Source organism: Ambystoma mexicanum, chromosome 8 (assembly GCF_040938575.1).
Source record: "Ambystoma mexicanum isolate Mex_15411 chromosome 8, UKY_AmexF1_1, whole genome shotgun sequence".
NCBI classification, from domain to species: domain Eukaryota; kingdom Metazoa; phylum Chordata; class Amphibia; order Caudata; family Ambystomatidae; genus Ambystoma; species Ambystoma mexicanum.
In genome coordinates this window covers 160,178,737-160,204,070 of record NC_090929.1, presented here as the reverse complement: position 1 = coordinate 160,204,070, position 25,334 = coordinate 160,178,737, and the positions used below count along the sequence as shown (strand labels likewise).

The 25,334-nt window shown below is 45.4% G+C and overlaps 1 protein-coding gene across 10 annotated transcripts in view; it reads right to left on the bottom strand.

The window, feature by feature from the left end:
• KCNT1 (potassium sodium-activated channel subfamily T member 1) overlaps window positions 1-25,334 on the bottom strand; it is a 2,308,650-nt gene that overhangs the window by 90,384 nt on the left and 2,192,932 nt on the right. For all 10 annotated transcript variants that reach the window (XM_069609538.1, XM_069609540.1, XM_069609539.1 and 7 more), the window contains one exon: window positions 17,642-17,776. In XM_069609538.1, coding sequence (XP_069465639.1) covers window positions 17,642-17,776 — 135 coding nt within the window. The remainder of the gene's footprint in view (window positions 1-17,641; window positions 17,777-25,334) is intronic.

Below are 25,334 nucleotides of genomic sequence, written 5' to 3'. Positions count from 1 at the left end.
TACACAACATAGGTTTTTAGGTTTCCAGGCCAGACACACACATAGGCCCCATGAGACTATAATCGCGTGTACATGGTTTCATACTGGCATTTTGCTCAGCAAGTACTATTTAGGAACAGATTATAAGGTTTAAAAGATGCTGAGCAGCCTTTATACTTTGTTAGCAACGTTATAGGAGAATCTCCTCCCGCAGGTTATGTTTCGTGTGTTGATTAATCTTCTGGAAGGCACATGCTTATTTCCCATTGCGTGGGTCAAGGCATCACCCCATTTTTCTAGGGCTTGCATCCTGTCTCTATGTCACAGAAGGAAGAGACTTTTCATTGCCAGCGCCACTTGACTGCAGTTCTGCTCCATGTGACCCAGTGCCCGGCTTGACAAGTGGAAAAAGAAGAAAACCGCCCTGAATATTTGCTGCTATCGCCTCATATATAGACCGACGGCAGAAATAGCCTTTGTTGGCCCAAGGTGTACGCATGCAGAGTTGATGATCCCTCCTGAAGCACAATGAAGGTGAGGATGGGTTGCCTAGCAACTGGACACTGGAGAGGCCAATCATTGTGCTGAAGGATAGCAGCCTCTTCCTAGGTCATGTCACCGCTCGCATCTCTTTGGATCCTTTTTCTGCTTCGCTCTTAACGCTGTTATATTCCCATATAGTTCTGCAGCACACTAATTGTTGTAGAAACTTTCCATTTATTTATTTATTTATTTATTTTTTACTTATGTTTGGGGGTTTGTAAAGTAATGCTATCCATGCCTACGAGATGCTTTACAGCGTGAAGAACAATAAAGAGGAAAGGGAACGGAAAAAAAGAAAGAAACAAGGAGGGGGAAAAATAAAACATATTGGTTCCTATTACAAGTTCTGTGGTGCGGTAAAAAAGTGGCAGCAGTTGTATTACTGCCAATTTTTTTTGTTGGCAGTGACGGAATTACCGCATTTTTACTGCACCACAGAATTTCTAGTTGTGAGGAAAAGTGAAGGCTTCAGTGCCAGCAAAATGGAACTTTTGGGGTTAGGGAGGTGACGCCTCCACTTTTCCTCAAAAAACCATCGGAGTTGCTGCAGCAGAATGGACTCAAAAAATGGGGATTAACACCACCCTTCCATCACTCGTAATCCCGTGGTAACGAGTGGCAGCAACAGTATACAAGTCTGGTGGTAATTCAGTGGATTTACTGCCGAATTGCCACCTAATGCGTAATGAGGCCTATTATACGGCCCTCATCGTTTGAGGTTAGAAATAGAAACAGAATCCTGGCTATTGCAGGGTTGATCCTAACCTTGTAACTATCTGATAGTTCAGAGGTTGCCACGTATGAAATGTCTTCTGAAAGTGAACTTTAGGTGATTCACTTCCGGTGTACTTCCTGCTGCAAATTGTTCCGTAGTTCTTTGCCTTTCAGAGAGATCGTTCTCTCGCTGAATGTTTTTAGTCGCTAGGTTGCTGTGGTCAGTATCTTTTCAGTGGCTGATCCAAGGCTTCTCAGAGGATGCGCTCTGTAACCCACTTATCGCCTGTCTAGGGCTGTGCAAGAGGCCGCGCTGTGGGTGGCGCACAGAGTTTCCAATTCAATGTGCTGATGTTTCAGGAGCCAGCAGAGCGTCTACATGGCCCTTGATGTACAATCCGATTTATTTAGATTCCGAATCAGAAGACAAGTTACCGCCGCATTTAAGGGTCCGCCAAATCACAGGTTTGAGCTGAGGGTAAATGCGCCAGGAAATTCCCCATTTTCGGAATTACCGTTACCGCCAAACCCGTGATTCAGTGCTAATAGCGCCGGAGGATTTGCCGGTAACGCTATTTGCCCGGGCAGTATCTTGGCGGGATACCGCCCAACTCGTGATGAGGCCCACAGTCTACTTTGGATTACCTGGAGGACCTACTTTGACAGGTTGCTGCAGAGCTTCATTTTGGATTACACAAGAGCATGAATGGTTTCAATTTTCTGTTGAAATTTCATGTTGGGGCGACGGTGCTGAGTACATGTAATTGAAAGGAGCACTTGCTAGTGAGTTTTGTGCCCAGTGAGATCGCAAAGATTATGCACATACGTTTTGCTTTCTTTTCTAACCAGCGTTGAAGGAGGGCCCAATTGTGGAGGCTATAAGAGATAGCTGGCCCTCATATTGGCATTGCATACTAGAATCCTTGCTTTTGATTGGTTCTGGCAGAGGCTGCTATCATTCATCCATCTCTGGACAGCATCAAGACAAGTCTTTATTTTTCTTGGGCGTGGTCTGACGTTGTCCAAGTGGATGATTAGTTGGTTGTCATCAGCATATAGGCTTAAATTCATGTCCAACCCCTTCATAAAAAATGAAAAGGGCCATGAGTTGGAATTGACAAGCCTCAGTGAGATTAATGATCTTGTGGGCACACCGACTGAATCGATAGGAAAATACCCAACTTCACCTGTGCTGTGCAATCTGCATGGAAAGATGTGACCCGTTTAAATGTCTTTCCCTGAGTACCCCAAGAGTGTGAGAGGCAGGAGGTGAGGATGTTGTGATTAACGGTGTCGCACACAGCTAGTAGATCAAGCAGTATTGCAGCCGCTTGTTGCTTTCCATTGATTGACTCCAGAATGTCTTTGCCATTGTCTGAAAGGGTGGACTCTGTGGTTCTGCATGATCTAAAGCGTGTTTGCTTGTCATGAAAGAGGTGATTTCCTACCACTCATCCAATGGCAGCTTCGCAATCGGCCTGAGGTTTGTGAGAACCCTGATATAGATGTTGGCCTTTTTAGCAGGGTTGATTGTTGTGTTCCTGAGAGGGACAGAAAAGAGCCCAGTGACAGTGAAGCATTGCAGACTTGTGTTAATCCTGGGGATAGGGTACAGATAAGGACTTTGAGTAGATGGGTTCAACACAATGGGCCTCATTACGAGTTTGGAGGTAGCCATGCCGTTTTTAGCACCATGGTTACCCCCACACTCGAGTCCTGGTCCCGCAAAGTGGGAATTACCGGGCCATTCTGACCTTTGCGGGCCCAGTAATTCCCATTCCCGAGACCCGGACCCGGTACGTCCCCATTCCCATTGAGCTCCCATAGGGCTCAATGGGAATGGGGAGGATGCTAACAACTGACCCGTTAATGACGGGTCCGTTGTTAGCATCCTGTTCTGCTAGCGGGTGCCGCTCTGCACGTCTGGTCTGGCCAGGCGTACAGAGCGGGACCCACTACAGAACTCGTAATGTGGTGGTCCGGTATGAACGGTGCCAGCACCGTTCATACCGTGGCCGCCACAGTCGTAATGAGGCCCAATGTCATTGGACTTTTTGAACTTTTGATACAGTGGCTGTTTTTTATTATGCCTTCTTAGAAAGTTGGTGATGGGTTTGGATTGAATAGTGCCAATGTAGAGGATGTAGGAGTTGATATCAACATGTGCATGCTAAACTAATAAGCCCCTGTAATTCAGCGACCCCATCAGAGCCCCCATCAACTCCTACAGGATCCTAGCTGGCTTGGGCGTTCACATTGATGGAGGTCCCTTTATAAGTGAAGGGCATGGCAAGGCTGTTCACCAGGTGCTGGCATGGATTATGTGACGTGGATTCTCATTTGGATTTTTTTAACCCATTGTAGATCCTGATGACTTCCTCAGGTTTATTGGTTACATTCATGACTCTATTGAGGAATCACGCTTTTTACTTTTGCCCGATGAAGTGTTGTCGATGCCCAGCATGTCTGAAGGCGCCCATTTTGCAATGTTACCTTCTGGCATGCTTGTTGCAACTTTTGGCCCTATCATTAGTCAGAGCCCTTGTCATTTCTCATGTTCTGAGCAGAGTGGCGTTGATCGAAACCCTCCTCTGAAATGCAGCTTTCGTGTCTGAAGGGGTCAGCAGGATTGGCTCTGCTGTTATAGTTACATGGTGTCCTGTTAGAAATATCTATCTAGCAAGTCATGTAGCAGGTGATGGTCAGATCTGTGCTGCAACTTCTTTTTCAGATCTGATAGGGAGGAGCTGAATGTGAATTACATGTCCAGCACATGGCTGCACCCATGGGAAGGTCTCCACAATAGTTGAGAGAAGCTCATGCTAACCATGTAGCCAAGAAGGTGGAGGCTGGTTTGCTGTTCGGCGTATCCACCCAGGTATTTAATTCTTCAATTATTTCTGTTTGCGGACTTTCATATGCTCAAGCCATTCCGATAGAAAGTGTGATCATGTCCAGGAGGCCTGTAGGCGAAATCAACTGTGATACTCAAGTTGGAAATGAGAAGACAATGGCTGGCCAAGTGTTCAGAAGCATTGTACAACCCCTGCTGAGGATAGTTCAGCTAAAGTCTTCCATGTGTATGACTCTTCCTTCTTATTGATATGATTGCAGATTTGGAATGGAAGCCCTTGGGTACCATTGGGAACAGGGGAGCATGCTTCATCAATGGACAGAAGCCTGTAGCCTTTCGTGCTCTTTCCATTCTTTACAGCTGATCTAGGGCCGCATCACGAGTTGGGCGCCACCCCTTAAATGCAGCGGTAGCAGAGCTACTGCCACATTTACTGCTCTGCCCAATCTCAAGTCTGGCGTGTTTACCCCCAGCTGGGGGTAAACCTTCCAGAAAAATTGCAATTTTTGGTGCAATTACCACCAGCGGTATTCACACGCAGTAAATGTGCCGAAAATTCCACATTGGGTCCAATGGACCTAATAGGGAATGGGGAGTAATGGTTAGCGCCCAACCCGTGGTCCGGCAGTAATACCACCGGACGGGTGGCGCTAATGCAAATAAAGTTGCGCAGTATCCCAGCAGGGATACTGCCCAACTCGTGATGAGGCCCAGTCCTGATCAGACCTAATGGAACCCATTTTTTACGGCTTGGTCTAATTTTTATGGGGTTTCCTGTTTGTGGTTTTAGTAGCCAAAGGCGAGGGGATGTTGACGTTGGCGTACCTGAAGGCAGGCAACGTGGCCACTCTAGGGTGGATCGCTGAGACTGGTTGATGTCTCACTGTTAATGGCATTGTCAGATTCTGGAGTTTGGAGGTCGGGTCCAGTGGAAGGATTCCTGATTAGTGGAGGGTTCAGCCTAATAGCTCCTGTCTGACAGGGAGCGGAGCGATGCCCAGTCATTGAGAAGTGCGAGGCCTCTAATGGGCTAAACCAACAGGTTGAGTAGGGGTGGGAAGCAGAAAAGTGCCTCGGATGGTGGACGAGTTACCACAGCCTGCCTTTTAGCCTCAGACTACATGTCTGCAAAAGCATTCTGTGAAGTGAAGGAGTGACTTGTTTTTGGCCTGGATCATCTAGAGGACTTTGGTATTGCAAATGATGGTGACGCTATGAGGCTGTTTGAGAGTTCGGGGTGGGTGAATATGGACCCGCTGGTCCGCAACATGGTTGTCTGTAGTGTCTTTAATGCTGGGATGTATTTGAAGTAAAACAGGTGGCTGATAATGGTAGTGCCTGCCTTAACTCTGGGATAGCTCTCATCAATTAGATGTTCAGAATTTTGTCAGCAGTTTGGGATTTTAATGTCTTCTTTGTTATTTTTGCTGGATGCTGTAGGGAGTAATGCTGGATACTGCAAGGTTATACATGGTGCTATCTTCATCTCTAAGGCAGGGTCTGCAGAAAGGTCCCCATGTCTCTGTCCTGTGTATGACCTAGGCGAGAAGTGTCAGGAGGCTGGGTGGGCAGCTGGTCCACTGTTCTATATCTGAGGTCTCATTGTGGTAGGCGTTTAGTCGCCTGGGAACAGGGTCTTGCTGTAGGAGACGCAGTAGTCTCTCTTTTTATAGTATCTGTGGGGGGGTTCCTTCTGAGGAAGAAGGCTTCTGTGTGAAGTCAGGATCTGCTGACTTCCTTCTCTACCTATTTGCAGAGATGTTTCTAGAGTGTTTTGTGAACACTCATTTTTCCTATCTTCATTTGCACGAATGCAGACTGGCGCAACAAGCCCCCCCCCCGAATTTTCCCCCCAAAGCCCCAACAACACCCCTCTCAAAAACTTTATCCTGAAAAGCCCTGTTTGTTTTTTCTTTAAATTGGTCAAGGTTAACAAATTGCATTGTTCAGTAACATGTACGTTAAAATACAAATCATTCACATATTGTGTTCAAAACACATCATACCCTCTCGGATGTAGGAACTCGTCTTGACTTTCGTTTTCCTGACCTTCATTTTCAGGATGGATGCAGGTTTGGATAATTAGCCTCTTCCCTACTTTGCCTACACAGGCGATGCTCTCCAAATCCTGTTTCTTTCCCAATCCTACACCCACAGCTCTATAACTTCCCCCCACAAACCTCCACACATTGTTTTTATTTAAATTAATGAATGCTGACAAATTGCTTTTTTTCAGTAACATGTACCATAAAATGCCAACAATTCTTTATTTAGGAAAAAAAAAATAAAGGTACAATAAAACTTTTACATTTTAGGGAATAGAAACACGTCACATAAACATTTCATTCCAAAAAATATAAATAATCAAATCTATTTACTATTAGAAAATCACTGTACAAAACAGTTTATCGATCGCACATAAAGTTCTGATGTGCCATGCTTTTAACAAGCTGATTGCTTAAAGCATGCATGAAAACGTTAGAGCTCAAAGGCCTACACATAGGAACACTATCGGCGAAATTTGGCACATTGAGGACTTTCAGGAATGGCATACGCCAAATACTGCTTGAATTTGTATAGTGAGGGCAGAAGGGCCTCATTACGAGTCTGCCGGTCCGGATACAACGGTACGGGTAAGCTTGCCGGTACCGTTGCATCCGGACCGGCAAACTCCGAGTTGTGCTCACGGGTGCCTTTCATTTCGACAGGTCTGACCTGGCGGAATGTAAGGCACCCACAAGCACTGCATGCCTGTAGCACAGGCACCGTTGTGAACCGTGCCGGTGCTACAGGCATCCCCATTCCATGGGAATGGGGATCACCCGATTCCGGCACCCGTGAAAGGGCAATTACCGGGTCTGGCGGGGCCGGAATACCCTGGTAATTGCCCATTCGCGGGTGCCAGACTTTCTTGCAAGTTTGGAGATAGCCTTGACGGTTTTACCGGCAAGGCTACCTCCAACCTTGTAATGAGGCCCTTAAAGTGTCAGAACTCTCCTCCTGTTGCATAACGGGCATTTGGAGGACCTACATAAGCCCTTTACCACCACCTATGCAAGAACCCCTGCACTTCATTGCTCCCGGTGTCCCTACACCGTTATGAAATGCAAAGATAACATTCCCCAGCACAGTTTCAGTGGCAGAATTGTGGCTATGGAAGCCTTCGTCAGATCGAGATATTGCTCAAATTTCCAAAAAGCTTTTATATCAAGCTATTGGGTTGCTAAAGATTGTGCTCTCAGGTTCAGTAACATTTGTCCCAGAAATCACTCTTCATAAATACCAATCACAGATGGTTTGCAATGAGGTCCAAACAACAGGGGTCTTTCCAGTGCACTTAGATTCTAAGGGACACTAAATTATGTTTACATAGAGTAACTCTGACAAATTGGATTCTGCTACGCAGGGGTACAAGGATGAGTGAAGGTAAAATGGCCCGCTCAGCCCTGGCACTTCTACAAACCAAAATCCAACGCACTCATAAAGGTAAAGCAGGCACAGTAAGGAGATATACCTTATTCACCTTTTGGTGTAACAATGGCTGAGGGAAGGCTATGCTCTTAAGAGGGTCGTGAATGTGATACAGTAGTGACCTAAACAACACAGTAACACGGTCCAAAATAAAGGGAATGTTCAAAGACGATTGAATAAAGTTGCATATACTTTAATTAAACACACCATCTGCAATGACACGAAAGAGAAAACACTCTACACAAACCCAACCCTGCGAAACACAAAGAGGAAGCAACAGACTCGAGAAAGTAGCCCTCCGAGCGCGAGTACAGGGGTGATAGGCAAATACCAACCAAGGAAAGGATATGTCTTGGTGAAAGAAGGTGCTGAGGTGACCTAGGAACTACACAAGGGGTTTGGGTTACTTAGCCAAAGTAGATGGGTTATGCCCAAGCATTAATTGGTAACACAAAAAAAGAGAGTGGGTGAGCAGACAAACCCTAGCGTCAATGCGCCAATGATCATATATAATGTTTGTGGATGATCCTATAGGTCTCAAAGGAGTGAGGGAGAATGAGGACAACGCTTTCCTGTCATACTGTAGAATGCTGTTACTAACGTCTTGTGTGTTCTACAGATAACAGCATAATGTGTCTGGCCCTGTCATCAAGCAGCAGAATAGTAGGTAACAAAATGCACAGAGAAGATTCTAACTGTCCCTGCCTCTATGGGGTACTATCCCTAGTCAGTGCTGGTGGGCCGCCTGTCTAATAGTGGCTAGAAAAAGAAAAAGAGTAATTTACTCAATTTTAAACTGGTTTTTACTTCCGTTCACCCACTTGCCTGATAGACTAATGGCCCAGACATTGTTGTATTCAGATCTATACAAAGTGTGGCCGGAACAAGTAGCATTGGTCAAAGAAACCCTTGCTTCTGATACATTTTAAATTATGCGGTACCAACAATTACCAAGCAGTATTAGGGCACAATTATTACTTTATTGACCATTACTGGGGATAAGTGAACCCTGATTAAAAGGTTTTGTCTCTGATTGCAAGACTAAAATAAGCTATTGTGCTGTGAAGACTGTGCCACAGGGTAAATACTAGGATTTCTTAGCCTCCTAATGGTTCCAGCATGGGTTGCGGCAGCAACCTTACTGCCATCTCCACATTTGGGTCTCCCTCACTCCTTTGAGACATATAGGATCATCCACGAACATTATATATGCTTGTTGGCGCATTGACGCTGAGGTGACCTAACCAGTCTTTAGGGTTTCAGTGGACCGAGGGACTGTTCGTGTTCAACAGTACCTGGCTTCTGTTCTTGGGTGGGTTGGTGATTTTGAACTCAGTGTCGAACATTGATACGAGCAGATCAAGCTCAGTTCGGGCAGATTGGATTGTGTGGGTCCAAGCAGCAAGCAGGCTTCGAGCAGGGGTGGATGCGGTCGTTCTGTGTGATCAATGGGGGGCACTCGCGATGCAGGTCAGGGTGGTCCCAGGATCTCTTCATAGTTGGCTCAGGCCGAGTCTGGTTTTAGCTGCTGGGAGGGGTCAATGCATGATGCTCCAGCGGTTCGAGTCGGTTAGCGACAGTCATTGAAGTGATGATCCTGAGGGCGTCAATGTGCAGGTCGGTGAGGCGGCCATTCGAGGGCTAGCCAGGTTGAGCCATAGTTGTAACCCCTGGACATATGACTCGCCAGTGATTCAGATTGGGTCCCAGCGTTGTCAGGAATTCAACCATCTGCACGGTGGGTGTGCATTCGCCTGGGCTTTTTTGAAATTTTATATGAAATTGAATGATGGTAGATCAACCTCCAGGAAAATGATTGGGGCTAATCTGCACACCTTTTCTTATGCTTACCGCACGACATACACATAGACCTGTGTACTCTGGGTGGACACAGCCTACAAGTGCTGTTCTCCCTGTCATATTTAGTTGGAATATGACAGCCAAGAGTAGTACATCAGGCCATCTCAGAAGGGGGAAGGCAAAACCTTCCTCCTGCCATGGCCAGTCTAATTAACTAACAAAGGCTCCATGGATCCGCCCTTTCCTTTGTTAGCTGCTGGTGCCAGCCTCACATACTAACAGTGACCTGTCATGTCTGGAACTATGTATTTACAGTAGTCATCCCCGCAGGAGGACCCCATTCAGACTGTACAAGTATGTGGTTTGGCAGAAACCAAAGGTCTGGTCATGCTGCAGCTTCAAGGGAATCCTGCTGCTTTACTCAGGAACCACACAGAGTTCAATTAACTAGAGAGACCCTTTGATCCACAACAGACAGGAACATGGGTGGGACTTAGTATAACATGTTTTCACCCCTTTACCAAAGCATTCTGGTTATGACCTCACGCATACCGGAGATTGTTGGTGGGGACCCAGGATTGGTTCATTAAGGTAGGCTTATCCTGTACCAATCATTGGGGCCCATTTGGCTTTAAAAGAGGGTCGAGCCCCTCTTTTGGCCAGATTATCTGAAGACTTTGCATGTAGTAACACAAAGAACTCATTTGGACCCTGGCTGAAGGTAGAGTTTGCCTTACAGCTTCCGCCAGTGAAGGAAGGACAGGATTTCCAAAGAAGGAAGCAAGATCCCTGCCCTAAACATCTACCAGGGAACAAAGGGAGATACTGAATCCAGACAATGTTCAAGCAGCTCCAGAATCAGTACCCAGCCAGCACACAGCATGCCCTGCAAGGCTCCGTAAGCAAGTTTCGTAGGTGGGAAGTGCCAGAGAGTCTTTGAACCAAACCCAGGAGAAGGCCGGTGACTGCAACACTCTCCTCAGCTTTGAGCTATCTGACTTAATGGACAACACATACCCAGTGAATAAGCTAGGAGGAGTGCATCAACAAGCATCAACCAGCATTTGCCTTAAAGGGCATTTTTGAGCCAGTCGAGCCCCTCGAGCTGCAACCAACTGCATTGCTGACTGTTGTCACGCAGCAGTCGCTAACGCCGTACGAGATGCCTCGACCAGTGCTTCAGACCCGCCGACCAGCACTGAGACAACGATTCCTGACCCTGTGCTGCCATGTAGGCCAGCCTGCAGCCATCTGTCCAGCCTCACTTGCCGAACTGCCTACCACCTGATACCCACAGCTGTCTCCCATCTGGAACTCTGTCGCAGAAGCTCCAAAGCACCCTGAAACCGACTCTACACTGTCGAGCACCAAGAACTTCTACAAACACAAGGTACATTGATCAATATCATTATGAAGAGAAGTTACTTTAGAGAAGACAAAATTAGCAAAGTCAGAGGCAGGTAAGGTAGAATTAGCATAATAGTTTAGAGTAGGAGAAGACAGAAGCCGAGCGAGATTTGAAAAAGACGCCTGTGGTGGGCAGACTGAGTGTGTAAGAGATCAGAAAAGTAGAGATGCTTAGTGGAGAGTAGACAGTCATCATAGAGAGCATGATAGCAGAAATAGGATGAGTGATCGGACGTCGATTTGGTCTAAAGCCAGAGTCTTTCAAGACGGTGCATAATATGGCGCATGGGACAAAGATGAGGGCAAAGCCAAGGATGGGAAGATTTGCGGTTAGGATGGTAGGGAGATAAAGGGTACATCGACTCAAGAGAGGAAGAGAGAGATGAGGAAATCGAAAAAGGAAGCAACCTCTTCAGAAGTGAAAGCTGAAAAAGAGGAAAGAGGAGGAAGAGAAGAACAGGCAAAAATAAAGAGTGAGGGGTGAAAGTTGCATAGATCACGCCGGTAAAAGGTTGATGTGGGAGAAAAAGCAGATGAACATATAAGGATTTGAGGAGGCAGTTATACAGAAAGAAAGATAGACTGGGAGAGAAGACACAGGGGAAGGAGAGAAGGACGAGATAAAAATCAGATCAAGGCAGGAGCCAGAGATAGGGGAAGGAGGAGTAGAAAGAGGAAGAAGAAGATGAGAGTCAAGAATCGAAAGAAAAGGAGTAGTGGGATGTGTTGACGAAAGATGGAGATTGAAGTTCCCCAGCAGTACCACAGGGGTGGGAGTAGGAGAATGTAAGAAAGAAGATGATCAATATCATCCCAAAAAGAACCGATAGGGCCACGGGGTCAGTAAACAAGAACAAAAGAAATGGGATGGGGTTTTGAAAAGATCTTATAGGTAAATTTAAATGAGGAATAAGTTGGAAGATCTAAAGAGGAAGAGATAAGAGAAAAAGAAGAATGGTAGAGAATGCCAATACCCCCTCCACGAGCAATGGGACGAGGAACATGGCAAAAAGAAGTCTGTGAAGTGGTCAAGGAAGCAGCAACCGTGGTATTGTAAGGAGGAATCCATGTCTCAGTAATGCAAAGAAAGTTTACGGACAACACATACCCAGTGAATAAGTTGAGTCTGAGAAACATGTCCAGTACAGCAGAAGATGTGTTACAGACTGACCTTGCATTCCAAAGTCCCAGGTCAATGACTGCAGTACTAGTAGAACGTGATGGGTAGATAAGATTATCAGAATTACGTGTACAAGTAGCTCTTGAAGTAGAAAGATTGCAATCTGGAGGCATATTGATGAAGGCAGACGTGAACAAGGTTACCAGCACCTTAATGAGATGGAGCGTCGATCCAGGAATCTGATCGTCCTGATGTGCTGGGTAGCGGGTGCCAGGACTAGATGACATTGCCGGTCAAGCTGGTACAACTTGCAAGCACTGACTGATGGATGTTCTGCGGGCCGCGTCCTAGCCGCGGACAGCTGCAGACAGCAGGGGCTCAACTTAATCCGACTTTGCTAAGGCTTCGCCTGGGCCAGAGGTTAAATGCTGTGTGCGGGATGGAAGCGAGGCTGGAGGTGTGCCCTCCTCCATTGCCTGGCAAAGTAAATGCTGCAGGAAATCACGCCGGTACTTCTGGTATCTGGCATCTGGTACTTAGGTTGCCCCAGATAGATCCTGTTGCAGTAATCCAGATACCCCATTATGGTTGACGTGACCATCCTAGTTCGACTGTGCAAAGGTAACAAAGGCAGAACTTCCTCAAAATTTGGAGTTTCTCAAAACCTGCATTACAGACTGCCGAAATATGTGCTTCATGTGAGCCACTCGGTAAAAGTCTTACCCCAAAGCTTTTCACTGATGCTCATGGTGCTGGACAGTGCCCGAGAGAGTCGGGCCAATATTGGGAATTACAGAGACAACTAGCAGTTTGAGGACCAAACACCAGCACTTCTGTTTTATCTCTGTTTAGCTTTAGTCCATTGGCAGACACCCACTTGCCTATGTTGGCCAGGCCGTTTCAGAGTTTGCTGGAAGGCTCAGTTAATGGGGAGTCCAGGCAAAACACTAATTGAGTGTCATCGGCATAGGTGTAAAATAGGACTCCAGACTCTGCTATCAAGTCTGCCAATGGACGTACATACAGGTTAAACAGAAGGGGGGACAGCGCTGATCCTTGGGGGACCCCAAAAGTCACTCTGGAAGTCGGAGATTGACAAGCTTAAAAGGAGACGGTCTCAGATCGTTCTGCAAGAAATGACTCAAACCATGCTAACAAGGGCCCAATAACTCCTGCTTGCTTAAGACAGGTCAACAGAATGCCATGGCCAACAGTATCAAATGCTGCAGAGAGCTCCAGGAGGATTAACACTCCAACCTCTCTGTGATCCTGGAGAAGAGTTAAGTCATACAGGAGTGATATCATGACGGATTCTGTGCCCATCGATGGTCTGAATCCAGATTGAAAAGGATGAAGGCAGTTATTGATTTCCAAAAACTGTGAAAGCCGCAGTGTAGTCACTGCATCCATGAGTTTCATTATAGCTGGAAGCAAGGATATGGGGCTATATTTGGCCACCACCAAAGGGTCCATGTTAGGCTTTTTAAGGAGAGGGGAAACACCACATGTTTCAGAGCACCCAGAATTTCCCCAAAGGTAAAATAATGCTGTAAAGCTGCTGTCAACATAGGAATAGTCCTCTGTGGGAGTGCCTTTAAGATGTCTAGTGGTACTGCATCAAAGGGTGAGGCTGATTTCAGACCATTGAAGCCCCTCACCGTATCATCATCATCAATGGGCTCCAAACCGAAAGTGTCCACCGGGATAGGCATGGTGGATCCCCTTACAGGAGGGCCCTATAGACTATCGACCTCGAAAGCCATTTTCCCATTTACTATAACTTGCCGGATATCTCTGATTTTATCAGAAAAGAACGTGCTAATCGCATTGCACTGAAGCTTAACTTGCCTTTTTGAAGGACCAGCGCACAGCTCTTTAGCCACCACATCCAATTCCCTAGTGGAGCATGCTGCTTCCAATATCCTGTTTGCATAGAATTTAGATTTGTCTTTCACAATCTTCTGCTGGTAGCACAACACTACTTGTTTATAGATGATACGTGCTTCCGAATCATAACTTATCCACCATTTCCTCTTGAGACGACGGCAACTCTTGCTTTTGGGCTCGAAGATCAGAAGTGAACCAAGCCGCAGTTGGCTTAGTTCTCCCAAAATCAGGTTTAATAGGTGCTAAGGAGTCTGCAACTTTTGTAAGGGGTTTAAGGAGAGAGGACCATGGATCATCTCCATCTCCCATAGCTCCAAGTTTGCCTTCAGCAGCTGATCTGCCAAGAGAGATAGATCCACCTTATTCCATAGCCAGTGGGCGTGCAGGCAATGGAGCCCTTAGGGGAGCAGTATGGTACTTTAACAATAAAAGGCACCAGAAAATGATCAGACCAGGTGACCGGCAGAGGAGTAAAACTTGCAGTCAGATTTTCCTCCGAGATAATGAGGTCAAGCGTTTTCTCATTATTATGTCTAGGAAGGTGATTACACAGGCCCAGCAATAAATCCACCAGGCTAGTCGCAGTATTACTAGCACACAAATCAGTGGAATCATTTGGGTGAAGGTTAAAATCTCCCAGCACCACTAAATTGGGATGTATCAAAACTAGATTGGCAACTAACTGTGCGAAATGAATAGGAAAATGTGCCTGACTATACGAGGGCGGTCTATAGCCCAGCAAAAAATGCAAAGTCACACTGTGGCCCACCCGCACCCTGGCCAAAAGGAGTTCACACAGCCGTGAATGCTATATTGGGATATTCTGGCACTGAAGCGAGGCAGGGTGAATTATCGCTAGCCCCCCACCCCACCCGGCCAGGGGGCGGTCTATCCAGATGCAGAGCCACATAGGCTTCAAGCAACATCTGACAAATATCAGGGTCAGAGCTGGAGGAAAGCCAGGTCTCTGTAACACATAACAAATCCGGAGCCATACCTACCAGCATATTATAAATATCATATTGGTGAGCCCCTGTGGTATGCAGTGATAAAATCGCGGCTAAAATCGCGGGAAAAAGTCGCCTGTACAAAAAATTGCGGCAAAAATGCTGTGGTCTAACCCCGAAGGTGTACCCCATTACACCATTTAAGGGGAGCGGGGGTTGCAGGGGTGTCCCCCGCGCTCCTTAAATGGTATAATGGGTCCGGGGGTTGCGGGGGTGCCGCATCCTGTACAAGGTATAGCGGCAGACAAACCACAGCCTTTTTGACACAATATTTTGTGTCCACGGCCATTTTTGCTGCGATTTTAACACATGGAACCGCCCCTGCTGTTCTAGCATTGACCAGCAGGCATTTAAGCGAGCCCTAGAGCGCCTGTCTACCCCCTCCATTGTTTCATTGTACTCTAGGGAGGCTCATCGTTGAGCACCACCTATGTGGCTAATATGCTGGGCTCTATTAAATAGCCTCGTCCCCACAGGAGCCAAATCTATGAGCTCACTATGTCTATAACTTATAATATCTGTCTCCACTATACTAGTTTCTCTTGAAAGGAAATCGTGGTTTTGAAATAGTAACTGGGCTCACGGCTCATCCAGCGCCTGGACGCGCCCAGACGTGCTTGCCTTTTGTGCCTGCACCGCGTCTGCTCCATGCTCCTGTTTATATAATGCCTCAGAAGCGGAAGCACGACGCGATAGTGAAAATAAGTGAAGTCCATCGACTCGGACTTCTTAATGAAATTCTGGCGAGTCAATTATACTCCCACCCAGCGCAGTATCATGAAAATGCAGCTAAGAACAGAACAGGTCCCAGTAAAACAATTGTTTTCTTCCTAAACTCAGGCATAGCTTTATTTAGAATTTGCCCTGTCAGCAGCATGTGATACGTATGATCTTCGTAGGTTTGGTACAGGTGGCATATCTTAAATGCTGCTCAAGCACTAGCGACTTGGCTGTCACTGCAGCTGGCGAGTGGACTTCTTGTGACCTTTGAGCCTGCTCTATGCCACTAGTAGAGAAGATGCTGTGGATCGGGCTCCTGATGCAGCAGTGCACAGGTACACTATGCTTTTAGCAGGGAGTTGACAAAAAGGGGAATCTGGTTAGCAGATCTCTCCTTTGGAGATGGAATTACCCTCACCATTTTATGTATTAATACAACTTGTAAAAAAAAAAACAAGGTTTTGCACCCTTGCCAGATGCCAATTCCGAACAGTAACTTAGGAATTTTCACAGCCCCTAAGGAATCCACAACATTTTTTAAAGCTTCCCAGTGAACTAACAATCCATTACTATTCAACATTTTAAGCCAATGCAAAACAGGCTTTATTCTAATAATATATAAAATACCTAAACACCTAGTTCAAATGTTACTGGAATTGAGGGCCACTATAGGGAAGACCCAATAATCTTTTGAAATGCTTTCTTTTTCCTACAGGCTAGAGCTCCAATATTACAGTAACCTCAGGTTTCTGCACCATAGGTCACAGCTGATATTGCCTGTGCCTTATAGACTTCCATTACGTGTGCTGACGCTCTTCCCTGAAACATTTGGAGAAATGTACAATACCTTCTCACCGCCGAGCTAAAGTCCGTCCATTGTTCTCCATCTGCACAGTCCACACTATGGATTTCTGGATTCAGACCCCCAAATAATCAAAGGAGTTAACCATCGCCACAGACCCCCATCAATGTTGAGGCTAAAACTTCGCTGGCGTCTAGTTTTGGTAATATTTATTGAAAGTCGAATTCCTTGGCATGCAGCATTAAAGAGATTTAATTGCTGTTGAAGCCCAGAAAGGGTCTTAGAGATAATGGCTGTGTCATTTGCATATAAAAGAATAACATATTTCTGGACAGCAATATTCCGGGCACCTTCCCCTATGGCAGCAATTTAATCACTGTATATTTTAATTCAGAATTGGTTATTCACGGGCCTAGTAGTATGCACTACTTTTGACTACTAGTCAAAATAATTGTTGCGACTTTTCTTCCTCAGGGCGTCTGTAACTTCTAAAGCATCTGAAAGTTAACAAAATTAGATTACAATTATCAATTACATTTATTTTGGCTGATCGTCGAAACCAGTATATACTAGTAGACCAATGAATAAACAATATTGTGATATGGAACTGATGTTTTATTGCAGTGAGTTAGGATTATTATGATGATTTGTGGTTGTTATATGGAATTGTCTGAATGTGATTTACTCTTTTGAACTTTATTTGCACCAGCACTTTGTGTATATATATATACATTTTTTTCAAAAGAACAATTACATTAGAAGAGGTGTGTCTATTTGTTCTGCTGCTAGATATATACAAATTGGTGATGAAATAAATCAGTGTTCTTCAGTGGAACATGAAGGTTGTGGTCTGACCTATGTTTGTTCTTCTGGGTGTACCCATGTCATATGATGACCCCACCCTTGGTACACCAAGGCAGCAACAAGTTAACATATGGTTGTTTGCTATAAAGGATTTTACCTGCTATAGTAACTATTAGTTCATTCATGTTTAAGATTATGTGTATGTTCTCACACTGTGAGGCATTTGCTACGACGTCATCAGGCTCAAAGGTCATGCGATATTCATTTCTCTAATATCATCAGCGTCTAAGACAATATGACATCACATGGGATGTCATTGGGTGAGCGATTTCACTTCCACTACCCCAGGCATTTTAGTGAGATGACATCCCTAACCAGCCAGCGAAGCAAAGACAAGTATATTTCTTTGCACTCTGCTTGGCTGGCTGCGAAGAATTGGGGACTGGAATGAATTGGCTTTGTTTCGGGGCCCAACTTCCAGTTGCCCCTCCTTGTGGCTACACGCACATTTTGTTTCATTAAAATATGTCTACCTGAACATGGTCTGTACGTTGACGATCGTCTTGGCGTCCGCCATGTAGTCTTCCTCTGCGCTCATCGTGCTCTCCTTATCGACCACCACCAGATTGTCCGCGTAGATGATGCCGCACTGCAGCAGGTTATCCAGACTGCGCGAGAGAAGAACCACACTTCAGAACACGTTTCAAAAGGGGATTATTTGCCACATATACTTACCACAATTCAAAAAGTGTTACTTCATTACTACATTATCAAAACAAAATGCCATACACACAATGCATCTCATCCATAATGATCCTTAACTTAAGTGCCAGGCTATTATGCAAGTCCATGCAAAAAGTACGAGCATGCTCGTCCTTGGCACTTTTAACAAGAACATGCCTGGCCTGCGTGCCATGAACCAGAACTGCATGCTCGCGTGCTAAGACGTGAATATTAAATCATATCTGGGTTCAGGGATTTGGAAGTTTGATAATAAAAGATATAACTAAAGATTTGTTTGTGGGTTCACAAGCTCACAGTATTTATAATGTATATCATTTTTTATTTGTAATGCGCTTAACACCCAGAGGTTTCTAAGCGCAGACTGGGGATCGAACCTGTGTTGCCCTGCATTGTCTTGGCGAGCACGTTGTCCCTGAGCTATCCTCCCAAGACTACTGATATGGACTGTCATTGGCTGTTGGGTGAAACTGTAATCTGCCCAGAAGAAGTACCAGGGTGGGGCAAAGGCTTCTATGTATAACGCCCACACGTGTACCACATCTTGGACGAAAAGTATTTCATCCACAAAGGTAAAGAGACAGAAGTCGATAGTAGACCTCCTTCGCCTTTGGTTTCATGGGCAAGGGGAGGCTGCACTCTCCAGAATTATAGGTTGTCAGCTGAGTGTCCAAACTATCAAAAAAACAGAAATTACTTAAATAAAAGGGATGTCCAAGAAAGTTCATATAGAAAAGCACACTTTACTTCAAACACACATCATAGTGAAAACACTGACCACCATGTTCTGCAAAGGAAGACAGACTAAACACTGGTTTAATATATACTGTAGGCTTCCATTAATATACAGTATGCACATGGGGGAAGGAATAGCTATTTGTATTATTTTATGCCACGTGTGAAAGGTTTGTTTAATTGAGGAACACAAATAAACAAATACAAAAAAAACGATAGGCATGCTGGGTACTCATACGTTGACCTCAGCAGTGGCAACAATATACACATTTGGGCGAAGAAAGGAAAAAAACACTAACATAGGACATCATTACGAGTATGGTGGTGTGGTAAAAAGGGGTGATAAAGTGGTGGTAACTCCGTTATCAGCACTTCATAGCCACATTACCGCAGTGCCATGCTATGATCTGTAGAAACATTATTCACCTGACTGCCCAAAACTGGTGGATTTACGGAGCATAATGCTCTTGGAAAATCCAGAAAAAATCCACAAGGAGTCGAATTTACACCGCAGTGTCACCACTTGTAATCCTTTGGTAATGCCATGGGACTGAGCGGTGGTAACAGTAAACCATTTTGGTGGTGAATTGGTAGATTTACTGTCAATTTACTGCCAAACCTGTAATGCGGTTCATAATGTTTCATATTTTTTCTTGGGTCAAGTTAGGGTATGGGTTTGTAACCAGTATCTATGGTCCAACATAAGGCCTGGGGTTTAAGTAGCTAGCATGCTGTGGATTGGCACCAAATGCACAAGCTCGCCACCTTGGTTTTTCTATGGCTAAACAGAGTAGAGCTGGCCTTCATGGCACTTTCATGGGTTCTAGCTCTGCTCTGTTGTTCTCGAGTTGCCTCGATGGTACTTGTTTACCGCAGCTGTGTCTGAGCAGAGGACTCAAAAAAGCCCACTGTCACGCAGGCCCTCTTCCAGTGTCCGGTGGTCTGACAGTCTTCCCCCGCAGCTGGACGGTGTGATGCAGGGGTTCGGCCTGGTTGGCAGGAGGTCTTGGGGTGGGTTGGCAGGTAGATTGGGCAGTTCTACAGGCAAAACAGGGTTGATGGCTCAGGAGGAGGTTGGATGCCATTTGCAAAGGCGGTTCGAATATGCAATGATGGCTCAATTCTGTCCTAACGTCCTTTCTGGGCAGTGACCAGAGGTAGCACTTCTAGATTCATGGGACCCTTGTGTTCTTCTCTTAATAACCACCTAAAGTGAAGCTTTCTTATGTTTCCTCGGCTGCAAGCTGAAGATACCTGAGGCACACACTGTCCACCCAAAGGGATCAAGATGTCTTGGGCTCTGGTGCTCCGCTGCAGGCAGGCTGGTAGCTCTGTCTTCTCTAGGGGCACTGATGGAAGGGACTCTCTCTACCACTTTGACTTTCTGCAATCACTCCTAGTGGAGGAGTCTTTATTCCCTGAAACACTGAAACTGTTATGAACAGAGTGGATCTTCCACCCTATTTATCACTTAATCCTAGCAGCGTATGGGCGGCTTCCAAGCCCGCATTAGTTTCCAAAGATCACACCTCCCCCAAGGAGCATCCTCCCTCTTTTGAAGCACTTCTTAGGATGCCTTGCTCCGGGAGGATTCACAGAGAGCAGGTAGAGAGCGTTCTGGGAGTTCCGAAGTGGTGAAACAGATAGTTTTGAGCTCCCAGACTGCCTTAGCTCCACCCATGTTCTGCCTCAACAAGAACTAAGTGCTCTGGCTGTCATAGCTTTGCCATGCCCCAATTACCCCTGCTGTGCAGGCTCAAGGCGTCTGCTCTGGGTTACATTCAGCCTTCATAAGTCTACCCTTCACATGCGGAAAAAGGTATGAAAATATCACTTGGAAGATCAGTGGTCTCCCAGGGTGTTAGGACAGTTTTTCTGAAGTCCAACTAAGGGCTTCACAAAACCATACAAATTAGACAGTACAAAGCTACACTCTTAGTATAAGGCTGTAGCACCTAAGTATTTGGTAGCGTAGACAGAGCAGACAGGCCTTTCTTAGGAGGGAGAGAGTGCTGTAGGAAGGTACACAGAACTTGCAGTATACCAAAGGTTCAAAAGAAACGCTTACAACCGAAGTATTATTAAAAGTAAAGGTTTATTATTAATACAAATGGGACAAGGTAAATCTTGGTGGGTAAGAATTTGTCATAGAATCATAAGCACAATATAAAAAAACAACACAATGCTGAAGGTACACAGACCAAAGCATAGACCTTGTTCGGAATAACTAACAGTATTTCCATGCAAGTCAGACCTAATCATACACATTAAGAATAGAACACATCTAAACAAGGGGAGTAAAACCACAATTTAACTTTAGATTACGTCAAGGGACATTCAAGGGCAGTAGACCCTGTCAGTGATGCAGTGACACTCCGTCAAGAAATCACTTAGTAAACAAACCCTGTTACCGGATACTTTTCTGAATAGTGGAACACAAATTCATGGAACAGTATACACCTTTAACTACATTCAGGATAACATACAGTTATACCAGATGAGTAAGACCTAGGGTTGTAATAAACTATTAGAGTTGCTTTTCAGATCAGTGAAACACAGACTAAGGTAAGCAATAACTCTTTACGTTATTTTAGGATTGCACCAGGCAGACCAAGGTAAGTAAAACCCACTATACACTTATTAACAATTGCACACAGCTATTCAAGGCAGGAAAAACCCAAGGCAGACTTAGTCTAGACAGGCTATATTCGGGCGAAGCAAAACCCAGTTGGTAAATTTATACACTTAATTTCTGAAAGGCATAGTTAGGTGAAGCCAACAGCATTAATTCTGGGACTCAATTCACAGGCAAGTAAAATAACCTTATAGATACATCTAAGAATGGCAAAATACATTCAAGGGATAGTACAAACTTTTGTAACTGCTCATATTTGAGAGGGACAGTTACCAACCAACTCTGTCACAAGTAAGTAACTTTTTACTACTTGTAACATTTCAGGGAAAAGGGCCCAAACCTTACAAGTCTTTCCCTATTCTTGAAGCATAAGTGTTCTCAGTGGCAGGAGTTGGTAACTAGTGCTCTAGTGGCCAACAGACAGATCAGGATAGGCGCAGATGTAGGAAAAGCAGAGGTCCTGAGAAAGTCTCTTCAAAACAAGTAAGTAGTTCACTTTAGAGTTAGTTCAGGTCGAGGGACTTCAGAGAAGACACCCTAGAAGGATTCCAGCATTGGGCATGGGCGAACTGGATGAGAGGGCTCCCAGCCACATTAATCACCCCCAAAGCTTCACAGGAATCACACAATACTTAAGGTAAGTAATACCCAAGCCCACACAGTACCTCAACACAGAAGAGAGGTTTTCAGCAGGACATCTTCAGGATCTGCAGCCGAAAACCCAATCCTTGAATTCCTTGCCATGGTGACTGAAGAAAGGACACTGGAAGGGAAAGTGCTGCAGGGATCAATGGGGAAGGCTCCATGCAAGAGGTTCTTCATCATCGCTAATCTGGTCCAGCACTCTGGTGAGGGGACAGTAAGAATTAAAATCAAGTCTCTGGAGGCCCAGTAGGAAGCCCCAAAAGCTTTATCAAAGTTTCTGAATTTGGAAGACTGTGCACTGTGTAATGGCCCGATGTCCCAGCGTATTGGGTTATTGCAGTCCAGCAAGGTCACAGCACACCATGGGATGGCTCAAAATGCAGATCATCTTAAATCTAGTGGATCACACCAGGCTGAGGGTAACGGTTGTTGTCTTCGGGACCCCCAGGTTGCTTGCAAGGAAGGGTAACAGCAGGCTCTCCGGTTGCTGGAAATCATCTCAGCCAGCTTTTCTTCATCTTTCTCTTCGTACCAATGATCGACTACCACGTCAGCTTCCAGGATCGAACATTTATACAGGAACCCAGCCAATCAAACAGGGGTAAAGCATTCAAACCTGAGGGGGTTGCAGTCCTTTCAGGACAGACGACCTCCCAGATGGAACTGGAGCCCAGCAGGCAGACTGGAAGACAAAGGGCTGCAGAGTTTTGAACTCCTCCCTTGCTTCCTGTCGTTGCAGGCACTCTGGTGCCTGGCAGGCTTGCCCAAGGTCTCACACTGAAGACAAAAACCTGCACAAAGGAATTTCCCACCCTGAAGAGTAGGGGAAGGACCAAGAAAGGACAAGAAACCCAAAAATGGCAAAAGAAGAAGACTCTGACATTTTGGTAAAATGGGCACCCATGGGTGCCTTTACCGCAGCTGTGAAAACAGCCTGCGAGTAAAGTGCACTGAATTAGTAAAACGGGTCACTTCCATCAGCCATTTAGGTTAAGCTTGTCTCTGTAACAAAAATGTTACAGTGGTAGTGAGAAAGGGCATACACTGTTTCCCCCACACTCCACATAAGGCGGGGTTTGCTGGTCTCACAGAGTGACATGTAGGGAGAATATAATTATCCTTTCTACCCTTGGGAACCGTAGTTCTCACAAGTTACACCAGAGAAAATAAAAAGGGAAGCCCAAGGGGCAACCCAGCAACACTGCACAGAAAGTGCTCTGTGCTGCAACAGTAAAAGGTAGATGCCAAAAAGTTGTAAATAAGGATCAAATCAAAAAGGACACTATGGAGAGTCTTAGAAATGGCACCCATAAAATGAGTAAAAGAAAGGGTGAGTGGGGAAAAAGATTCCCACTCACAGAGGAAGAAGGACAAACAATCCACCTGTTCAGCAGCACGTTCTGGGGGTATGCCGTGATAAAATCACGGCATAAATGTCACATGTACAAAAAATCGCGGCAAAAATGCTGTGGTTTGACCCATTAGACCATTTAAGGGGAGTGCGGGTAACAGGGGTGTCCCCTGCATCCTTTACATGGATTGCGCAGCAAAACCACAGCCTTTTTGCCACGATATTTTGTGTCCACGGCCATTCTTGCCTCGATTTTAACACATGGAACTGTTCTGGGGATCCCACAAGTGAGGGAGATTTAGCACTAAAATGAAAATCTCCCCTAACACAGGGACAGCATGAAGCCACCTAGAATCAGATCTTAAGAGTCTTTTCTTTCTCATCCTTTTGCTCTTTCATCTTTCACTGGCCAGAGAAAGGCACGTTTATTACAAATGTTTCTATTAAAAATAACATGACTATAACCATGTTTCTGATTGTAGCACAACGTATTCCTTTGGCAATATGTTACTTTATACGTAAGAGCGCTTAGCGTAAATTTTGTAGGCTGTTATGTAATGCAAACAAGAATGGTAGGACATTACTATTTTTCAATGTAGTCTTAATATGAGGCTATATTAATTGCAATACAATCCCTCGGTGACAAGGCAGTTTCAGGCCTAGCAAACGTCCATAGGTAATAGTATGCTTACTGCGACCAATATGGGTTGATCCTCATAAGGTCTGAAGTGCCAATAGACATCTATACTATATCAAACTGTCTTTTTAGTGATGGGGCCTCTTACCAGACTATCACATGTGAAAATTAAGTTTTCCATTAATGAATTGTTAGGCTGATTAAAACTTTGTTTCTGGAAGGCAGCCATTTTGCCTCCCTGCTGCTTGTACGTCTTTGGACTACGCACAGCAGGTGTACACATGTATCCACCATATTAATGTGGTCATTGAGTAGCTCACCTCCTGAGCCAGAAGCTAACATATGTGAAACCACTGACACCACTTTGCAGCCACAGAGAATATGGGGAAAGTGTGCTTGCTTAGCAAAGCACACTTTCTTGCAGAATTCAACCACAGAAACAAAAAAGCTCTGGTGGTACACATTTGCACATGGCATTCTGTGGCAGACTGGCTTTGCACTGGAACAGGTGAACTTTATTAGGGGGCGCATTTAATGAAATTGGCATGAGACCAGTTCAAGTGGTCCTGGATTTCTAGGTGGTACAAGTGGTATACATTGCACTAACAAAAATGTATATCATGTTAAACATTTGTGTGGGACCTATGCTGTAAAGAAACAGGAATCTGTCTGGGTAATTAGTGTTTTTGGGCAAATTAAACAAATTTAATGGAGGGTATTGAACTGTCTTAGAGTCTATAAAGCCAAGGAACGCACGCTGCTGATATAAGGGGGTGAGATTTGGGGCTTTTCCAATTGTTCTGTTTTGGAGGAGACTCAAAATAGAACCTTGAAAAAACTAGCAGGACCCCCCCCAAGGCACCCCCAACAGCACGGTGCAGCCAGAATTAGATAGCTCCCATATTGAGATACCGGTGAGAATTAGATTTGCCTGTTACTTTTGTAAGGTTTGCATGGGACACTCAAGCAACCCTAATCTGAATGAGGTGGTGGGGAAAGTGAGGGGTCCCCTGCATCCTCTAATCTTGCATGGTACAGGGAGGGGCGAAAACTATTGGACACATGGGTTATTTCATACATGGATCCCTCTTATTACCCCTCCATGGCCTATCTGGAGACTACAGTGAAACAGAGCAGTAAGGACAGACTGGGAGCGGAGTATAAAGACAGTGGGCCTCATTACACGGAAGGCGGTAAGGGTTAACCCTTACCGCCTTACTACGAGGTCCCTTTGCGGGTTGGTACTTTAACGCCTGCTTTTTAGCAGGCGTTAAAAACCAACCCAAAAAGGGACCAGGGTGCTAATTACGGTACCGCAATTTGCGGTACCGTAATTAGCACCTTCCCCATTCCCATTATGCCCTATGGGGCAAAAATGGGAATGGGGAAGGGCAATGGGGAAGGGGGAATTACCGCCCCGCCAACCTTGGAATAGGGCGGTAATTCCCCTTTCCTCCAAGGCGGTGCTGGTATTTTACTGGC